At 43.5% G+C, this 18,933-nt stretch overlaps 1 protein-coding gene across 1 annotated transcript; it reads left to right on the forward strand.

Moving 5' to 3' along the window:
• Positions 1-596: 596 nt before the first annotated feature.
• Positions 597-9,511, forward strand: TNFSF8 (TNF superfamily member 8). The gene is made up of 4 exons (XM_008499278.1): positions 597-791; positions 4,585-4,630; positions 8,504-8,575; positions 9,114-9,511. The coding sequence occupies exons 1-4, from the start codon at positions 597-599 to the stop codon at positions 9,509-9,511; spliced, it is 711 nt and encodes a 236-aa protein (XP_008497500.1).
• The last annotated feature ends 9,422 nt before the right edge of the window (positions 9,512-18,933 follow it).

Consider the following 18,933-nt stretch of genomic DNA (forward strand, 5'->3'; position numbering starts at 1 on the left):
CAGAAACCTCTGTGGTGCTGTGCTCTAGTGTTTTCATGAAAGACTGTAGTCATAGCAGTAAGATGCCAGGACACCTACCTTCTCCAGAGCTTCACAGTCAGAGCCACCTCACCTCTAAATTCAGAATTCTGGAGATGGCAGCTCTGAGACACTCCTGGCAGTAAGAATTGGTTACTCTGTGCAACAGGGAGGTAGAGCTTTGGGGTGATGTACTGTACAGGACTGCAGTTGCACTGAGTAGAAAATAAAATAGAATTTGCATAGCCAGCCATTTCTGTGTGACAGAAAGCCAGGAAGGGGGCACGACTGATCTTGATAACTGTTCACCTTCTGACATCAGAAACCTCTGATGCAGTGCACAAAACTGCCGTCGCAACATCCCTGAGCAAGAACATGATGCTCCTTCACCTCTCCACAGCTGTGTTCTGCTTCACGCCCCCAGGTCCCTCTTTCTTTGTACCAGAAGTGATGAAGTTTTTTTTCCAGATCACATGAGCCAGGATGAAGGGGGAAAATCCTGCCAGGAACAGAGATGGGCCGCATCTCAAACCTGATCGAGGGGAGATCCAGAGCAGTACCCTGAGAACTATATAAGAATGTGCTCAGCACAAGAGCAAACACTTTTTCAAGTGAAGTACTCTCATGACTCAGCCATGCATGATAATGAAGACACCATTTCAAGGAGGCTTGGAGCCACTACCAAAACATGTTCATATTTCATCATCGCTACTCTTGTTGTATTGCTCATCATTGCATTAGCCACCATCATGGTCTTGGCCTCTCAGAGGACGGTAAGCAATTTCTTACTTCATTCATTGTCTTTTTCTTTGTCTTTTTGTTTATTTGTTTGTTTGTTTGTTTTTTTGGTTTTTTTACCTACTGTTTTCCAAAAAAAAATATGCTGTGGCCAGAAAATCAGTTTCTGCCTTTTATTATAAATGTGCCCACATGAATTAGGGCAGAGAAAGAAGTAACAAAGATGGGGAGAAAAGATCTTGCAGAAAAAGAAAGCTAACATTAATTTCAAGCATGCGATTTCTCCTCAATAAATGGAAGTGGAAAGCTCATAATCCAAGATGCAAGGCAAGCCGACCTCTGTCCTGCCTGGTTATGAGAGAGGTGGAGAGAAGATAGCCCAGTGCCTTGTTGCCAGCAACCTGGTTTCAGATGTGTCTCACTTTGCTTCCTCAGAAAACAACCACTGTCTGAGATGGTCTGGTTGTGCCTACAAGTCCTCCTCCGAAATACTGCTAAATTTCAGTGCTGGAGATAACACAGTTATCTCTGTGGGGGCCAGTGTGTGGTGCCCCACGGTGAGGAGGAAGCAGCTGACTGTCCTGCCCTGCTTTGTCAGCCCCATTCTAGGGTGTGATTTCTAATTGTAGCAAGGATAACTGAAGGACATAAACCCCATAGCAGGTACATGGAATTTGGCTACTTGTCTTCCTTTTGATGAATTTACACTTGCAATGGGAATAACCATTGGGAAGAGAAAATCACACGGGGTAGAAAAAAGGAATTCACATCACCACAAAACTTGGTGCTCTGAGTGAAGGAAATCCACCACAAGAGACCAAATCAAAAAAGCAACTCTGATACCACAGCTGCTTCTCTGATTCCAACAGCACTTCTAATACACACAATACCCACCCCCACATTTTCCAGCACCCCAAGAAACTTCCTTTATGTCTTATTTCCAAGGGTGACAAAGTGTGTTAATGTCAGACATGGAAAGTGTCATTTTTTGGAACTAACCTACTATTTTTTTTAACTATCTACATGTGGGTGGTGCTAAAGTTAGTTCAACTCTTCATCTTTCAACAGAAGGAATTCTTGGCTTCAGCCATCTGCTCGTCTATAGCCTTCCTAAGTAACTCTTTTTCTTTGGAATAAGAATAGCTGCTCTCTGGTGGTGCATAATCTACATTTTCCTTCTTAACACTGTTATCAGATTGCTAAAGCCTCTGCCCTTCTGCCTGCTGCATCTCACTGCTACCGGGTTTATAAATATATGTACATTTATGTAGACACTTATGTGTACAGAGAGATACATGTAATCAGTGAAAGAGTTTGGGACAGAAAAGACTGAAAAAATGTAATTTTGAGATACACATACCTTAACAAATTTGCAAAGCAGCACTGCAAGATCTGTCATATCAGACACTCAGACCACCTGCCTCTAGCAACAAATGCTGTGGATGTCCAAAGCCCAGAATCTGGGACAGTCCACCACATCTATGGATTTTGTAGTCCTTGTATTTTTAACCTGGAAACTGCCTGTAAAAACCTTTTCAGCACTGTTCTGGCACCAGGCTGGCAAATGCTAAAAGTCAGTACAGTTATTTATAGTGGCTGTTTTAGTCTTCAAGGCTGTTGGATTAAAAAATGCCAAACCTCTTTAGCAGTTTGACTGATGGAACCAGAATTGCTCCTGCAGCACCCAATACCTTCCTGCACTCTCAGCTGGTTATTTCTCTCTGCTTAAAAATAATCTTGTCAGGGCTGCTCCACTTGGGACCTATTGGCGCCCTCTGGTGGACAACACTGATAAAAATTAAAAGAAGGAAAGGGAGAGGGAGAGGGAGAGGGAGAGGGAGAGGGAGAGGGAGAGGGAGAGGGAGAGGGAGAGGGAGAGGGAGAGGGAGAGGGAGAGGGAGAGGGAGAGGGAGAGGGAGAGGGAGAGGGAGAGGGAGAGGGAGAGGGAGAGGGAGAGGGAGAGGGAGAGGGAGAGGGAGAGGAGTAATCCACTGAAAATTGCCCCTGCAAGCACATCTCCCACTTGTTGAACACTGCAGGAAATCTCTAGTGGAAAAGCCCTGGCCAAAGGCTAACTTCGGGGTGCTGTGTTTTCAGGGTTAGGTTTCTTGGGCTTTCTATATGAGGAAGGACACTTCAGAGACCTCTAGTGATTCTAGTGACAGCTCTGACACAGGTCATTGGGATGACCGTTGGGCGGCACCCGTTTGTTTTCTTGTAAAATGATTAAAGGGAAGAAGATAAAACTTATTTTCACTGGCACTTGATTATAATTTTCCCTAATGAAGGAAACTCAGATTATTCTGCTAGCTGAGTTAAGACTGAGATCCTTCATCAGCAGCCCTCAGATCACTCCAGATGGAGTGAAAGTCTTTATCATGGATTCTTTCCAAGCTGGCACTGCAGAATTTAATCTCATTGAGCTCCTACTGTGTGCAGTGTTAACTCCAAATTACAGCATCCCATGCAATATTTTTGCTATTAAAAAAGAAAGACATAATGACAGTAATATTTCAAAGCAAGCTCTAAAGTCTTATTTGAATATCTATTCAATTGTCACTAAAGCAAATCACATCAGTAGCTGCTGTTTACAACCAAGAGGAGACTTCTAAGGTGAGAACACAAACCATCAATACATTTTAATTTTATTTCTCTCATCCTGACTACTAAGCAAGCTGTGACCCTCAGCCTTGTCCTGCCCACCAGCTCTGAGGGAGGGCTGCAAGGTGAACACCTCCCCAGTGAGAATGTCTTAAGCACTTTACCAATCATTTCCCTGCAGCTAGAAGTGGGTTTGCTCCCTGATTTCATTTAGGATAATCTAGTTGGGAACAGAGCATCCCTTTCCTCTCAGGCAAAAATGTCTTTAATTCTCCACAGCCAGCAGAAATGCTCATACATGGCATGGAAAAGTTACTCTTCCTTGTGCCCTGAGTGTAAGTGAGGGAGAACCCAGTGCAAATGTCCAAGACCAAAGCTGAGAAACTGGCTGATGGCCCTTGGGAGTCTTTTCAGCGATGGCTGTTCTCAGTCCCACATTTAATGATGCATGTGCACAGGATCCATGAGAGTTTGCAAGGAAATATGTCACGTAGGGGATCTAAAACTTGGAAAATCCTGTTTTTTCAACCCACAGCTCTAAGTTCCTCTTTTTCTCTGAACCCAGCAGCCTACCAGTTCAGCTTAGGATGGTCACCGAGAGAAGTACTGTCTCAACAGATAACTTCTTCACTGTCTTACATAGGTGTGGGGAAAGAAAATGACCAATTCATGTATTACAGATACTTAAATTACAAAGCCACCTTTGGAGATGTAGAGGTGAAGCAGGACAAAGCTGTCACTCTCAGACCTGTGGTGGGGCTCCTGACTTTTTATTTTTCAGCCAGTTACTGGCTTCCCAGGGACCAGCACTGATTCTCATGCATGTCCAGTCCCACTCTGTCCTACGCTCTCCAAGTTTCGCAAGCCCCAGAGTGAGGTTTTCAGGGCTTCCACTTCCAGTATATCCCCATCAAAACCCACACACATTTCTGACCTTACTGAGAGAATTGCTGGCTGTGTCTGGAATGGAGATTTTCTGCAGAAGAAAAAAAAAAGGCCTGTGATGAGAGATGACAGGATGGTGTTTGGATAAGGGCACAGAGCTTGCAGGAGCTATTTGCTTTGCAGCAATCCCTCAGAGACCTGGGAGGCTCTATAAGAGCCTGGCACTGGCTCCCTGCTCATAAAGTTCATGGGATGCAAGAGAAACTTTTAAGATCTCCTTCTAAAGCACATGGCTATGCCCAGCTCCCAGTAAACCCATCTCTTCTCTTGCTTCTCTTTCAGGCAACTCATCCTGCCAAGGAGGGCATTGCAAAGCCCATCAGGACAGGTAAGACACATAAACAACACCCATGATTTGTCTCCTCTAAAATGCAAATACTGCCTAGGATCACAAATCACTCAGCACCACATCCACACAGCTTTGAAATTCCTCCAGGGACAGTGGCTCAGATGAATAGCTCATGAAATTCTGTGACCTATGCCATATTGATAAGCAGGACAGACTTCACCAGTTCTGGTCTTAAACTCTACACGTTCTGAAAGGGTGCAGTGATGAGTTCTTAAGAGGTTCTTCTGAAAGAAAAAGAAAGGGGCACTTCCAAAGTTGACTTTTTGGAAGGACTTAACACTGGTGGCAGAGTTCAGTCCCCTTTCAATACACAGGAGCAGAGTGACAGTCCTCAGGCTCTGCAGGTGCATGTCTGACAGACACAGCCATGAGCAGAGATCAGCTCTGCTGCTGAGCCCAGGAGAGGACATGAGCCAGCTGGGACTGGGCAAGCATCACGCAGCTGGGACAGTCCAGGCGAGCCAGGATGCTTTACTGTCCAGCAGCTGTTTGCAGGACACTTCACGGGAAGCAGAGAGTAAACAGTGCCTTTGGGGACTTCAGATAGCTTGCCTAATAGAGAATTAGGTGAGTTCTGCCTGTATAGCAGGCTGACAGAGATGTATGGAGTCACCTTGCCTAATTTCATGAGCACTTAAATGGGTGGGGGGTACAGAGGAATTGGAAGCTCTTTGTTTCCTGCTCACACTTCTTTACTTTATAAAGTAAGTTCAGGTTATTGACCTCCTTTTGTGCCTGCAGTGTCCATCCAGCTGTGATGCCATCCACACTGCAGAGCACATCACTCTAAGAGGTGCCTGGTACTAGGACAAGGCTAAAAAAAAAAAAGGAAAAAAAAAATTCAAGGGGTTTTCCATGTCTGGGTAGGAAAACTCTGTGCTCTGGCATGTCACTGTCATCTCTTGGTTTCACTGCCCTTTCTCCAGCTCCCATTATATTCATCTCACAGGTGGGGAAACTGAGGCAACCAGCAAAGAGAGTTCCCCAGGCAGTCACATCTCCTCAGACCTGTCTGGCAGCAGCCCATTTATCCATGTGTCCCACAGCCCCACAGTTCCTCCTGGCAAGATACAGCTTCTTTAGGTCCTGAGGAATTTAGATGAGACCCCTAAGGACCTAAACTGAAAACCTCAGGATTTGGTTTCCACATTGCAGGTGGAAATCATGGGGATGTCAGTGAGGCTACAGCTCCTCCCAGTTCCATTTCTCAGTCCTGTGGTGCATCCTCTCTGTCTGAGTGGGAAAAACTGTTAATGGAAAGAGTATGGCCCTTTTCCTTCGGGATGCATCCTCTGGATGCTCATCCTATGCTGACAGGGGTCAAGTGATTGATCTCCTGACAGCTTCTTTAGGACAAAAGAGCTTAAATGGCTTCCTGCAAAGACTCCTTCCTTGTCAACAGGTTTCTTTCAACCAGTCTGATATACAGCATCCATGAATCAGGGTGGACAATGATACCAGTATGATGTCCTTGGTATTTAGTCCCAAATGTAGCTTTGCTTTTCCTCCTTCTCACAGCATTTCAAGATCACATAATCCTATTGACTTCTGTGGGATTACTTCTGATTCACCCTGCTACTATTGTAAAGCCAATTAGGTGATTCAATTGAACACATCCACCCACCAGTCCTGGAACTTTAGTAAATTCAGTCATTTCTGGCTTGCTCTGAAAGGATTCAGATAAAAGAATTAACTTGAGAAATAAGACTAAAACCCAGATATAAGCTGCCTTAAGAACAGGAAACATCTCCATAAAACATCTTTTTTTTTTTTTTTTCCCCACACATTGCCTTCTCAGAAATACAGCTGATATCACCCAATACATGACATATACACATACAAAACTTGTGCAGACCTCAGTAAATATAAGTACAGTTTTTGAAAAGCAGAGTGCAGTGAGATCAGTGAGGGGCAGATCTTGAGAAATGCCATGAATATCCCAAAGCAGCTGATGACTGATGGGCCTCCTGGCAGCTCTGGGCTGTGTGTGCAGACACAGCATTTGGCTTACTGAGCAGATGCTGCAGGGCTGCAGCTTCCAAAGGCTGCTTGAACAGCAGAGGATTTTCTGCTTTATGGGATAAATTCCCTAAATTCCAGCCAGGTTCTGTAAAAATACTCTCTCTTCTTGCAGGACACTTGCAATCCTTGGGGGCTCCATTAGAAACTACCACTCTAACAGCTTTAGTTTTAAAAGAGAGCCAGAAGGGTTTTCTCCCATCCCATGCCATATCTCCCCATCTCTGCAGTGCCTGTGCACTCAATAAAACACTGTTGATATGACTAATATAAGGAAAATAAGTTTGTTTTTTCTCTGGGGATTTCCTGTGCAGTCAAGGGACTTAGATACACAACTTACTCTTGGAGCACGAGCACCTGCTTCTCTCCAAAGTGTATCAACTACTGAAATCAGAGAAAAACTGCAATTCTTTCAAGATATCCACAGCCTCCTGCTCCAGCAGTGAGTGCAGAGGGTGCAATGTTACAAACTGCCACGCAGGGGAACTTGTGAGTGGGACCAGCTTCTCCTGGACAAACAGAAGTCAGTCCTTGCAGATATTCTAAGGGTCTAGAGTGGTGAATCTCTTTTTTTTAAACCCTTAGTTTCAGGAATCCCATGAAGTTTAAGATCCTTGTGCCACCCTGCATTTAGGAGACTTCTCATTCATGTAAGGACAAGATTTAGTAGAACTCAGTTTTGTGTATTAACTGGTCTTTCAGAGATCTTTGTAGGATCTGAGTGACCCTTATACCAACTTTATAAAGAAATTCACAGGAAAACTTGGGTGATTTGTGTACCCTGGGTGGGGGGAGTTGGAATTAGATGACCTTTAAGGTCCCTTCCAAGCCAAAGTATTTTGTGATTTTACACAAGGACAAAATACAGGAAGTATAATCACTGCCCTTCACTGAATGCCCAGGAAGGTGAGAAGAGAAAAGGCTTACACAGAGCAGATGGGAAGGTGAAATGTTGCTGGAAAGAAGATGAAACGCAGGGGGACGTGGTGGGGTGCAGGTGCTGTGCTGGGATGCAGGAGGGGCGACACGGGGATGCGGGCCCGGGAATGCGGTTCCGGCAGGAGGAGCCGCCCGCATTCCCAGGCGCAGCCGTGTGAGGGAGCCGTTCCCCCGTAGCCTTGGCACCGAGATGTCCTGTCCCCCAGTGGCCGTGGGACCGCCCCGTCCCCTGTGTCTGTGACCGCCGGGCGCTCCGCAGCGGGGCAGCCCCGGCCGTTCCCCGGCCCAGCCCTTTGGATTTTGGGGACATTCCCGGGACAAACGGCTGCCTTTGGCCCTGGGCTGTGCCCCTTCCCTGCCCCTGCGATCCACAGAGTTCAGGTACGAACAATCAAAACCTCACCTAAAGCTCTGGCCACAGGTGCATTTTAACCACTGAGGGAACAGAGCAACGTTTCAGAAGAGCCATTTGGAGAAGCATGTTCCACTTCAATGTTTAAAAGCTTCCTGCTGTAATTGCACCTTAAAAACAGATTAAGCTTCCCTTCATTTTTGTAAGAAGTAGGATAAGAAATATAATAATTTCTTTTTTTGACTGATAACTGCAATCTATCAGAGATTTAGACTGTTATAAATTTACCAGCTGAGTTACCCTGCTGTGATTTCCCTGTGCAGATCAGATCCTATAAGCCAAGCATCAGGATTCACCTCTCCTACATCCTGTTGTAGCTGCTGCTGCTGTTTGTTGCTTTAAAGCTGCTGCTGATTTTGCTTATAGCATGGTTCTAGCAAATACATGAGGTGCCAAATGCTGACAGCATTTTACACAACAATAAATAAATAAATATAGAAAATAAAATATGGAGTGGTCACTTAATCTTTTCTTTCCTTCAGGGAACATCTCTGAAGACTATTTAGGTATTCTACAGAAAGTGCCGTTTAAGACCTCCGCTGCGTACATGAGAGGTCAGTGAGAGCCCAGAGCTGGCAAGGAGGGATGTGCAGAAGTGGCTGAAGAGCAGGTTCTTTATCATATTCAATTTGAGTTTAGTGATCAGTAGCTTTTTAACCAAATGAATATTTCATAGGTAAAAAAATCCTTTACTTTCCTGAAACCCTTGGTTCGTTTGGTAAACCCCTATTCTGATCACACCCACTTCTTAACGTCAGAAGAAAAAATAAAGGTATACCTTCTGCACACAAACACATGGATATTCCTCCCCATTATTTCCCTTTAAACATGGCAGAAGGCCATTTTCACTGAATCTCCCTATCTTGGGTTTCTCAAGGGATGTTTGAATCCCTGGAACTTTTTAACACCCTAGTTCCATGTCTGAACTCCCAGCCATGTGTCCAGGGTCTTTCCACAGAGCTTCCTGCAGGTAAGCCACTGAAAGGGTATCTCCATTTATCAGGAATTACACTGCTGCAAGTCACATGAGGCTGAAATAGGGTCATTAGAACTCAGCAGCTCATTTTCGCATATGTTTGCTTTCCTTTCTAGTGTCCAGACCTGTAAACAGCTCCAAACTGAGCCTGGTCCAAAAGGGTATTTGTGAAGACATCCAATGCAAGAGCCAAGAGCTGGTGATAAAGAATCAAGGCATCTATTTGATTTTTTGCCACTTGAACTTCCATTTTCCCAGCTGTTCAAACAGACCTATCGACCTCAAGATAGATCTCCTCGTGAATGACAATGTCAGCAGGCAAACATTATTCACATGGTGCACAGCAGAAATGTGCCAGGAAAAGACTTTTAAGACCTTGTTCCAGCTCCATTTGACACACCTCAATGTGGAGGACCGCGTCTCAGTAACACTTAACCATCCTAAATTCTTGAATGATATTTCTCTTCCCAATGAAAATGTTCTGGGGGTCTTTAGGTACAGTGATGACATGTGAGCAGGTGGCTGATGTCCCACTGTTGCCCAGACTTATCTTTCCCTCAACAACAGCCTGCTTTTACTAGGTAACACCTTGTTTTAAAATTCCTGTCTTACCTCCTTGTCAGGGTAAACAAGGAACTTTGAGAGTGTCCCAAGGCAAAAACCTAAAACACTGCAAGCCCCACAGCTGACAGGTTCTTCTGGTTTGATTGTTTGATCCTCTGGTAGGATTGTTGTTGGACTATCCAGCATATAACCCCCAGATCTGCCAGTGGTTCCTTAAAACAGTATTAAGCAAACACAGATATAAAACATAACCAAATGATGGGAAGAACATGCAATATTCAGACTTCTAGACTAACAGACTGCTGGCAATGTGCCTGTGCCCAGGGGAAGGGGAAAATCTTTTTAATTTAATTTTATTGAGTAGTATTTTGACATGGTCTTTCCAAAAAAACTAAGAGTCAAAGCTTGTAACTAAGATGTTCTGAACAACTGAAGCATGTAACCACAACTCTGCAGAAGGTTTATGGATAGATTGTATGAAAGAAAAGATGAGGAAATGATTGACTGTCAGGCCAATAGAAAAAACTCTGGGACAGGACACAGGAGATATGGGACTTACAGGATATTTCTGTGCTGCTTTCTGCTAGGGACTTTATGCAATATACTTCCAAAAGTCTTCTTTTTCACTATTTATCCACTTTTCAATACTTAAATACTAAGCTCTTTGGAGCAGAGACTTTGTAAATGCACAGTGCTCAGCCTCTCTTCTCACCTGGGTTTTTCAGACCTTCTCAGAACAAATATGAAAAGAATAATCTAGTTGTGCCACATAACAAAGCGCATTATGATACATTTTCCTCGAATCCTGTCCTGCCTGTTTGACCCTGTGCAACACCAGGCCACTCTGGGGTGTAATTACACCGCAAACACCTTCACGTGCTGAAAATCCAAGGTTTAGATCTGAGGTTCAAACTTTCCCAAAGATTATTTCAGACCTGACCCTCAGCTAGGGGGTGGGGTGTTGGGACAGTCCAGAGGACAGATGTCATCTGAGCTTCTTTGGCTTGGATAGTGAAGGACAAAGGAATATTTTCCATCCTTCTTGTTCTATGAATTGCAGTAACACAAGCATTTACTTGAAATGTAATTCTTACAACACGGGAAGGGAAGGGACCAAAGAGCTACAAAAGCTGGTAGGAGCTCACTCTCTCCTCTTTTTCCTTCATCCCTAAGATCCTACTCAGATCTGTTTTCAGTGGTATTTGAGTCTGTCCCCTTGAGTACCTTCTTTCTTTTACATGCCCAGAGCCTGGTGAACTGTTTCCATCAAAACATTTAATCTTAGATTTGGTTTCTGGTTTCAGAAACAGTGTTAAATTTTTCAAGTTTAGTTGATATTGTCAACTGATGTAAGTTAGTGTGTGCCAGCACACTCAAAATACTCCTAATAGTAATTTGCTACTTGTGGTATGTCACCAGAAGAGGTTTCATCTGACTGACCATTTGACTTCAAAAACACACAAGAAACTTTCCAAGGGTTTTGAGCAAGTGATGAGTGATGTGATTCATTACTAGAGATGCTCACTTACTGTTTTGAGCAACATTGATGAAAACAAAAAAATATCCTTTTGTTGTTAATTGTTGGAGGAAGGAAAAGAAAAGAAAAAAAATGAATCCATGTTTTCTTTTTTTCTTTTCCACTTAAAGAAAAGAAATTTGATTTTATAAAATTCATCTTCCCCTACCTATGACATTGTAACCTCCCCTGGGATCTCTTCACCACTCTGGACCCTCTAAATCTTTCATATGTCTGAAGAGGGCTTTTAATCTCTATCTGCCTTTTCCTCCATTCAGGTGAGAGGTTTAAGTCTGGTAGTCAGGAATTATAGCTCCTGAATATAGAAAAGGCAGCTAATGAATGAAAATATTCACATATACACCCTACTCCCCACCTTTTTCTGAAGACTTTGAATTGAAAGAGAAAGACCATTCTTTTAAAAAATAAAGCAGCTCTCCATATAGGATGATTTTATTCTATTACTTTGCCAGATGGAGAAAATCCTGACAAAGCAGCACTAAGCTTCTCAGCCCCAGACTTTTTAATACCACAGGATAAAGCAATCTGGCCTCTACTCTGTTGCCTCTGAGAAATAAGAATGAGTTATAGCCATAAAGAAAGCCCATTAATAGTGTTCAATTTTGCCATCAGTTATACAAAATGTTAAATAGCTTTCACTGAAACAAGGCCCTGAGCCATGCAGCAGCCTCCAGACTGTCTGTAGGCTCCAAGTCACTTGACTCTTTCATCCTTTTTACATCTCTTATTTTCATTTTCTCTTATTTTCAAGCAGGTGGGTTTTGACAACAATCCTGGTATGATAAATAAAATCAAAATTAATCCAGGCCAATCCTTTGCACAATGCTACATCTTTTCAGCAACATCAACAGCAAAGTGCTGTTTCCCTGGCCACAACTTCACCTTCTGCAGAGAATGAGAGAAAGTTCTGAAATTCAGGTGTTTCCTAGGAGAGTGAAGGCAGAGAGTCAACAGGGTCTGACAATTGCCAGGAGCCAGAGCCTTCAACCCCTCTTCTGGGCTGCCAAGGGCTCCTTCCTTCCTTCCTCCTCTGGTCTAAGAGAAGGAAGTTGTCCACCATGGCGAAAGTCATCAATTTTTCCTGAGATGCCATATCCTGCAGAATTTACACACCATTTCCCTTCATCCATGTCCACAGCATCTAAACATAGGCTCACTGTTTCCCTCTGCAGACAGTGTGAAGCAACATCCTCCAGAGGAGAGTCAGAGCAGCCAAAATAGCTGCCTGAATATGACACCTGCTGCTGAGTGACTCTTTCCTCAGCCCTATCACCAGGTCCTCAGCCCAAGCAGCTTCATTCAGTTGCAGATCAAGAAGAGATTATTTAATCTGGGGCTTTCTAATTTATAAATGCTTCTTGCAGCTGCTTGTGCTTTGAGGCTGTGTGAGGCTCATGGGAAGCACAGGGCTGCCCAGCAGAACACATTGGTAAGGTAAAAGACAAATGCCAACAAAGTTGTTAAATTTATGGATTAAAAAAAAAAAAAGTTTATCCTGATTAGGTCATTTTCATTTCCAGTATCACCTATTGCTTGGACTGATAGAAGGAAAATTATATTTTGGAATTAGGCATCAATTCAACATTTAGGATTTGAAGCAACTCTGCTCAAATCTAAAAATATTTAGTAAATATTTAATTTTTTTCATCCCTTCAATTTACTGACTTTTAATTTCCTTACATTTCTGTTATTTTGCTGCTTCTCCTCCTTGCTTTGATTTCTGCATAAAGATGGAGAGGATAAAATAAATAAAATATAAAAATAAAGGGAAATCATTTTAGGCTCTCTCCATTTTCACAACCACTGCTTGAGGTGGTTTCTTGTCCTCACCTTCCAAAAGCACTTGCACAAAACAAGCTACCAGCTATGAAAACATTTGCCCATCATTCTGATCTGAGGTTTATGTTTTTGCACCCCAATAAAATGTACCAAACATTACTGTATCATCAGATAGATGCTCCAAAATTACAGCAGTGACATTAACAGAGCAGCTCAAAGCAACGGCAGATGTATTTGTAGAAGGCACAGAAAGGCAAGTCACTATTGGATATGTATGAACCATCCCTGTGGGATATAATCCTGGGACTGAAGTGGTGCAGACAGTTCCCACAGTATCATCCATCAGGATGCAAAAACTGTACTGTGAAAGCAGAACCAACCCAGAATGGCAGCTCAGGTCTGGAGACATTTCAGCTGTACATTACTTATTGGATCATGCACTTCAACCAAGAATAAAGAGATGTTTTCCAAGGACAGATCACAAGGCAAAGTTTTGTGATGTTTAATTTTGCTAGTGCCTATTATTCTTTTCAGGCTGGAAGTTAAATTGCAGTGCCTTCCTCTGTTCAAAGTGTTGCTATTTAATAATGATTTCTGATATTCAGAATAGTTCAGTTTACTTGAAAAAGTTTAATCTTGATGTGTGGTAGGATGAGACAGATGAGACATAATAATATGATGAGACAGAAGGAATGGTCCAAAAAAAAACCCAAAAGCCTAACCTTATGCTTGAAAACAATGAAATCTATTATGAAATAATCATGGGCCTTAAGCAAGGTCACAAGTACTGAAAAGCCTCTTATCAACTTCCCCTGGAACTGATGAACTAAACCTTGCAAACATTATGTGCTCATTTATTCATATGCTTCATTTCAAGCATTACTCACACTACTCTCCTTGCCCTTTCATTTTCCATTTTATTCCAAAAAGGGAAAATTCCTCCTCTCTTCACACTTAGGCATCGAGCTCAGTTTCCCAGCTCAGGAACCAGTTTTCTTTCCAGGCTGGCTCCTCACAGTCCCCAGCAGAGCAGCCCCATCATACTGCAGAGCCTCCACAACCCAGACTGCCCTCCAGCCTCAGAGAACAACTTCCCAAGCCTGATCTTGGCTGTGACAGCAGCTCACCACATCAGTTTTTTATGGCAAGTCACTAATGAAGTCACAGCCTGGGTTTCATTACATCAGGCCTGGGCATAGCAAGGCTGTGGTGAGGAGGGGGAAATCCCTAGAGCTGTGTTTTTCCCTTTCCCTTCCCCTGATGAGCCAGATGCCACAACCCAAAGAATTGCTTTGTGACTGTTGATGTTTCTCCTATTTCTGTGTTGATTCTCCACAGGAGCAAGGCAGGAACTTTTTGGATCCTGTCCCCTGAGCATGGTGGCAGCCACGGTGGGTCCAATGGAACCACAAGACCAAGTGGCAAATCCTCATTGCCAATGCAAGGCTCTAAAAGAGATATAGCTTTTCCAGGTAAACAAAAAAACTAACCAAACAAACAAACAAAAAACCAAACCAAACCAAACAAACAAAACAAACAAACAAAAAAACCCCACCAAAACCAAAACAAAAAACAAAAGAAAAAAAAAAACAAAACAAACCCAGGTTCTGATTCATCCAGCAAATCTTGCGGTTGAGGAATGGGAGGAAGTCACTCACTGCAGTCTACTGAGCAGTGATTTTATAGACATTTCATCAGGCATCAACACAGCCAGAGCCAAGCACAATTCAGCACTTTGGGAAGTACTTCCTCATGAAGAGGGAGATCAAGTATTGGGATGGACTGCACAGGAAACTGGTGGAGTCACCATCCCTGGAGGTGTTTAAGGAGAAACTGAATGTGGCACTCAGTGCCATGGTCTAGGCAATGTGGTGGTGTGAGGGCATAAACTGGACTTGGTGATCTCAGAGGTCCTTTCCAGCCTCCGTGATTCTGTGAACAGCAAGACTTTCTGTGAACAGTCATGACTTTCACAACATGCAGGAGAGGATTCTGCAAATCCATCTGAATTTTCTGGTCACCCCAGTGCTGGAAAAGAGCTACATGACTGAATCTTGTACAAGTGGAAAATGTGTTTGCTCACAAGCAATGAAAAACCCTGAAGTCTCTGATACAGTCACATTGGACATTTACCAGGTATCAGTCTGCTTAAAGCAGAAGTGACAAGAGAGTGAGTGATCTTACGAGATTCTCTTAAGAGAATCTTACAAGGCACAAGTCTGTAATTGCCATTCAGTCTGCTAACAGGCTGATCAGATGTGTGCTCTCTCTTTCAGACTTTATTCTGTGACGAAGGAGGCAACGATACTGTCTTTATCGCTTCTCCTGAAACTGAGCAAGGAGGTCCATTACGAAGAAAAAGGGGTGAGAAGCACCAGAGGAAGACCACAAGCCCAGGAGCTAAAACAATTTTTCTTGCATTTTCCACATTCCTCTTTTATGCCTGCCTTCTTGCTCAGGATCAAACAAAACAACTTACATAACCTTCCCACATCACAGTGACGTCCTCACAGTGCAGATCTTGCTCATTCCCATCTCACAATATGTTCAGACCTGCCCATGAGGTTCAGAGCCTAACTTCTGCCACCTTCCACCACAACCACAGTGCCCTGAAAAAGCTTGTCCCCTTCTCAAAGAGCTTGAATTTTAGATAAAGAAGAATCTTCACTTTAATCAAAGATGCAGAAGAACAGCCAATGACCCACTCTTGACATTCCTTTACATTAATATTTTTCATGAATATCAGTTGCAAGACCTCAAGGTCCTACTACATTTCCCATCACAGTTTCTTCATTTGCACTTAAGTCTTCACTGTGCACATTAAGGAGCCCTGCACATGCTCCCTACTGCTCTCAGCCTCTTTCTGCAACACACAGACATTGGCCTCTTTAATCAGAAAAATGACACTTGACCAGGCACTACAAGACACTGCTAAATGAATGGGCTCTTGCCAGCGTTCTGGATGACTCCAGGATTTGGGCCAATCCAGTGAACAATTAGCCTGCCTTTGGCAGAAATATAAGATTGGCTTTTAGGAGAGAAACTTTAAGAAAATAAAGGCTGAACACAGTTAAATAAATTACTTGGCAGAGCCCTTGGGCATGATTCATCCTAAGCTCAGCATGCACTTGTACTGCACCTTCCAAAAGGAAAGGTGAAGAGCAAAAGGGTGTTTTAGCCCTGGAGAAATGGTTGTGCTGCCTCACCTGCCCCTAGTGCCCCTGTTGATCTGCCAACCTTTTCCAAACTCACTTTCCTGCTGAGGAGATCTTGATTTGTGGGCAACCACAGATCTGGAAGTACTGTGGAAAGGATGAGACATGCCCTGCTCCAGTGAATCCCTCCTGTTCTACAGCTCCATTGGTGACAGCCCATTCCCTCATCTTTCCTGGCCTTTGCTCTCATGTAACTGGGCTGCTGTTATCCACATCTGGTATGGATGGGTTTTCCAGTCCAATGGCCATCATGCAACCCATGTGCTAGGTGAAGCCTCCTGCCTCCCCAGAGCTGTACTGACCTTGGAGAAGTGTGAGTGTGTCCACATGGTGAATATCTCCCTTGACTCAAAAGAGCTCCAAAGGAGGGTGAGGTACCCTCTGCCTTCTTAGGAGCTCTGCCCAACACACACTACAAAAAGCAGAGAAACCTCACTCAGCCTCTCAAGGTCCTCTGCTTGTACCAATGGGTCTCTGCAGGCCTACTAGAAAGCTGTCCAGGCAGGCCTCCACCAAACCCAGTTTTCTGGTGACTCCTGGCAGCTGCTGCTACTCTTCCTTCTCCTTTCCTCTTCTTTGTTCAGGATCATCATTTCAAAATCAGTAAAATGAAATAATGACGTAGATAACTTTGAGCATTGCTGCTAACCCTGCTGACCAATATTGCTTCATTCCCACCCTTGCTCTCTCTTAATGGCCATTTCTCCTCTTAGACTGAGCAGCTGTTATCATGGCAGCCATACGTCAGGAGACACCACCACATCTCCCCGGGAAATCTCAGATAAAGCAACTTATCTGGTAGACAAGCTTGCATGAAGTGATACCTGGATCCTTCTCAAACCACTGTGCAGAACCACATGTTGAAAGTGTTTAGCGAGTCACTTCTCACGGTTCAGTTCAGCAGAGCTGGAGGAAGCTAGCTCAGGAAATCACAGGAATTTGGCTAGATACCTAAGGATTTCTTCTCACGTTGCACAACATCTGGCATGTATGCAACATGATACTTCACAGAAATGTAGACATGTACAACATTCACAAACATTTTGTGAAGTGCACCATACCCATGCCAAATTTATCATGGAACACCTTAAAATTCTTCTATTTTTAGCATATCCCTTTTCTGAATGAGTAAGACTTATAAATATACCACATTGGAAAATAATGCAATAGCTCTTTCAGTGAAATCAAGACCTGGTAGACAACTTTGGAAATGTATTTGTTCACACTGTGCACAAAAACTGTCCTGGACAGTCCCTCCCTCCTTTCAACCCTGGCATGCTTTGATATTTTCATGTTATAGTTACACTAATCATGGTGTAACCCTTCAGTGTAGCATGCCTTGTGTGTACAGCATGAAACAACTTCTCATCAAGTGGTCGCAATGGACCTGAGAGGTATACATTGATTTTTTTAAGCTGAGCATTGAAGCACAGATCACTGCACAGCAGCTAGATTTTTAACAGCATTGCACCACCTATTAAACTGGTGGAAATGGAGCTCAATTTACAAAAAACACAAAAAACAGCTAAAAACACTATGTAGGAACCTTTCCAGATGAGTGTCAATGCATTTACACCAAGGAGCAGCATCACATTAACACAGCTGGCCTCTCAGTCATGTAAAGCAACAGTACACACAAAAAAAATCTTGAAAAAGTTTTTAGTTCACTTCTTCCCATTTCTACTGGTAGAGACAGCATACATTTTTGTTTACATGACCTGGGATGACTTGTGAAGTATTTCCACAGAACAGCTGCAACACTAAACAGCATAGCCATTAATCTTAGCAGCACTGGTATTATAGTGAAAACATTGTTAGCATTTAAGAAATGCCTGTTACTGAAGAGATCTGTTTCAATAGTAATAGTAATAGTAACAACAACAATCTAAAATTATTATTTTGGTGATGTTTATTAAATCCTCACATGCTTCACAAAGCCCAGTGTCATAGATCATATTTTCCTACTGTAAATTCAAAAGCCCAGACAAGTAAAGCAGCTGGCCAGTGCAGAATGCATATTTTTTTAACTGCAGGTCAATATTCTGTCCTTCTCTTCCCCTCAATGGCATTTTTGATAGTAACTGTAGACAGCTCTCAAAGGAGCCTTTAATCACCTTTTAGTCACACACTTCATCTGTGTTTTTGCCTTAGTGTGTTTGCATTTGACACATCTCTATGAACCCTCAGTGGGAACACCTTTAATTGGCCATCCTGCTGCAGAGCTGCTCCGGACACATCAAAGACAGCACTTTACACTCGTCTTTCAGAGAGTCTTTGCTCCATAAAAATACTCTGAGACCAAGTGCTCAGGAGCTCTGAACACACCAAGCTGTCTTGCCATTTCTGAAAGTCTTTTCCAAAGATGATGGTCCCCAACACGCCCATGTGACAGCAGGGAGGTGAATTGTCCACCTTGAGGGCACAAGCCAGTGTTGGGCTGGCCAGGCAGCCAGAGTTCTCTTAGTGCAGGAGGACTGCCCTGGGCTCCCATCCTCACTCTCCTGTGGCACTTCAGCAAGAGGTGGCTCATGACACATCATTAGGCCATGTGGGTACCAGGCATTGTGCAAGGGATGGTGGTGATTTCCAGGAGCAAGCTGACTTCCCTGCTATGAGAACAGCCACTACAAAGGGAGTTATTCATCCTGTTTATATTGACTGCTTTGAGCAGTCAAACACAGTTCAAAGCCCTGAAAGAGGGAAGGACTGGATTGCTGGGTACCCAGAAAAAGTCCTCTTCGTACGGCAGTGCTGCGGCAAGTAGTGAGCAGAGCAGAGGGGCTGTCTCCTCCTGGATTGTGCCTCTGGCAGCACAATAGGGGAAAGGCATGGAGGAAAATT

This window comes from Calypte anna, chromosome 17 (assembly GCF_003957555.1).
Source record: "Calypte anna isolate BGI_N300 chromosome 17, bCalAnn1_v1.p, whole genome shotgun sequence".
Classification (NCBI taxonomy): Eukaryota; Metazoa; Chordata; class Aves; order Apodiformes; family Trochilidae; genus Calypte; species Calypte anna.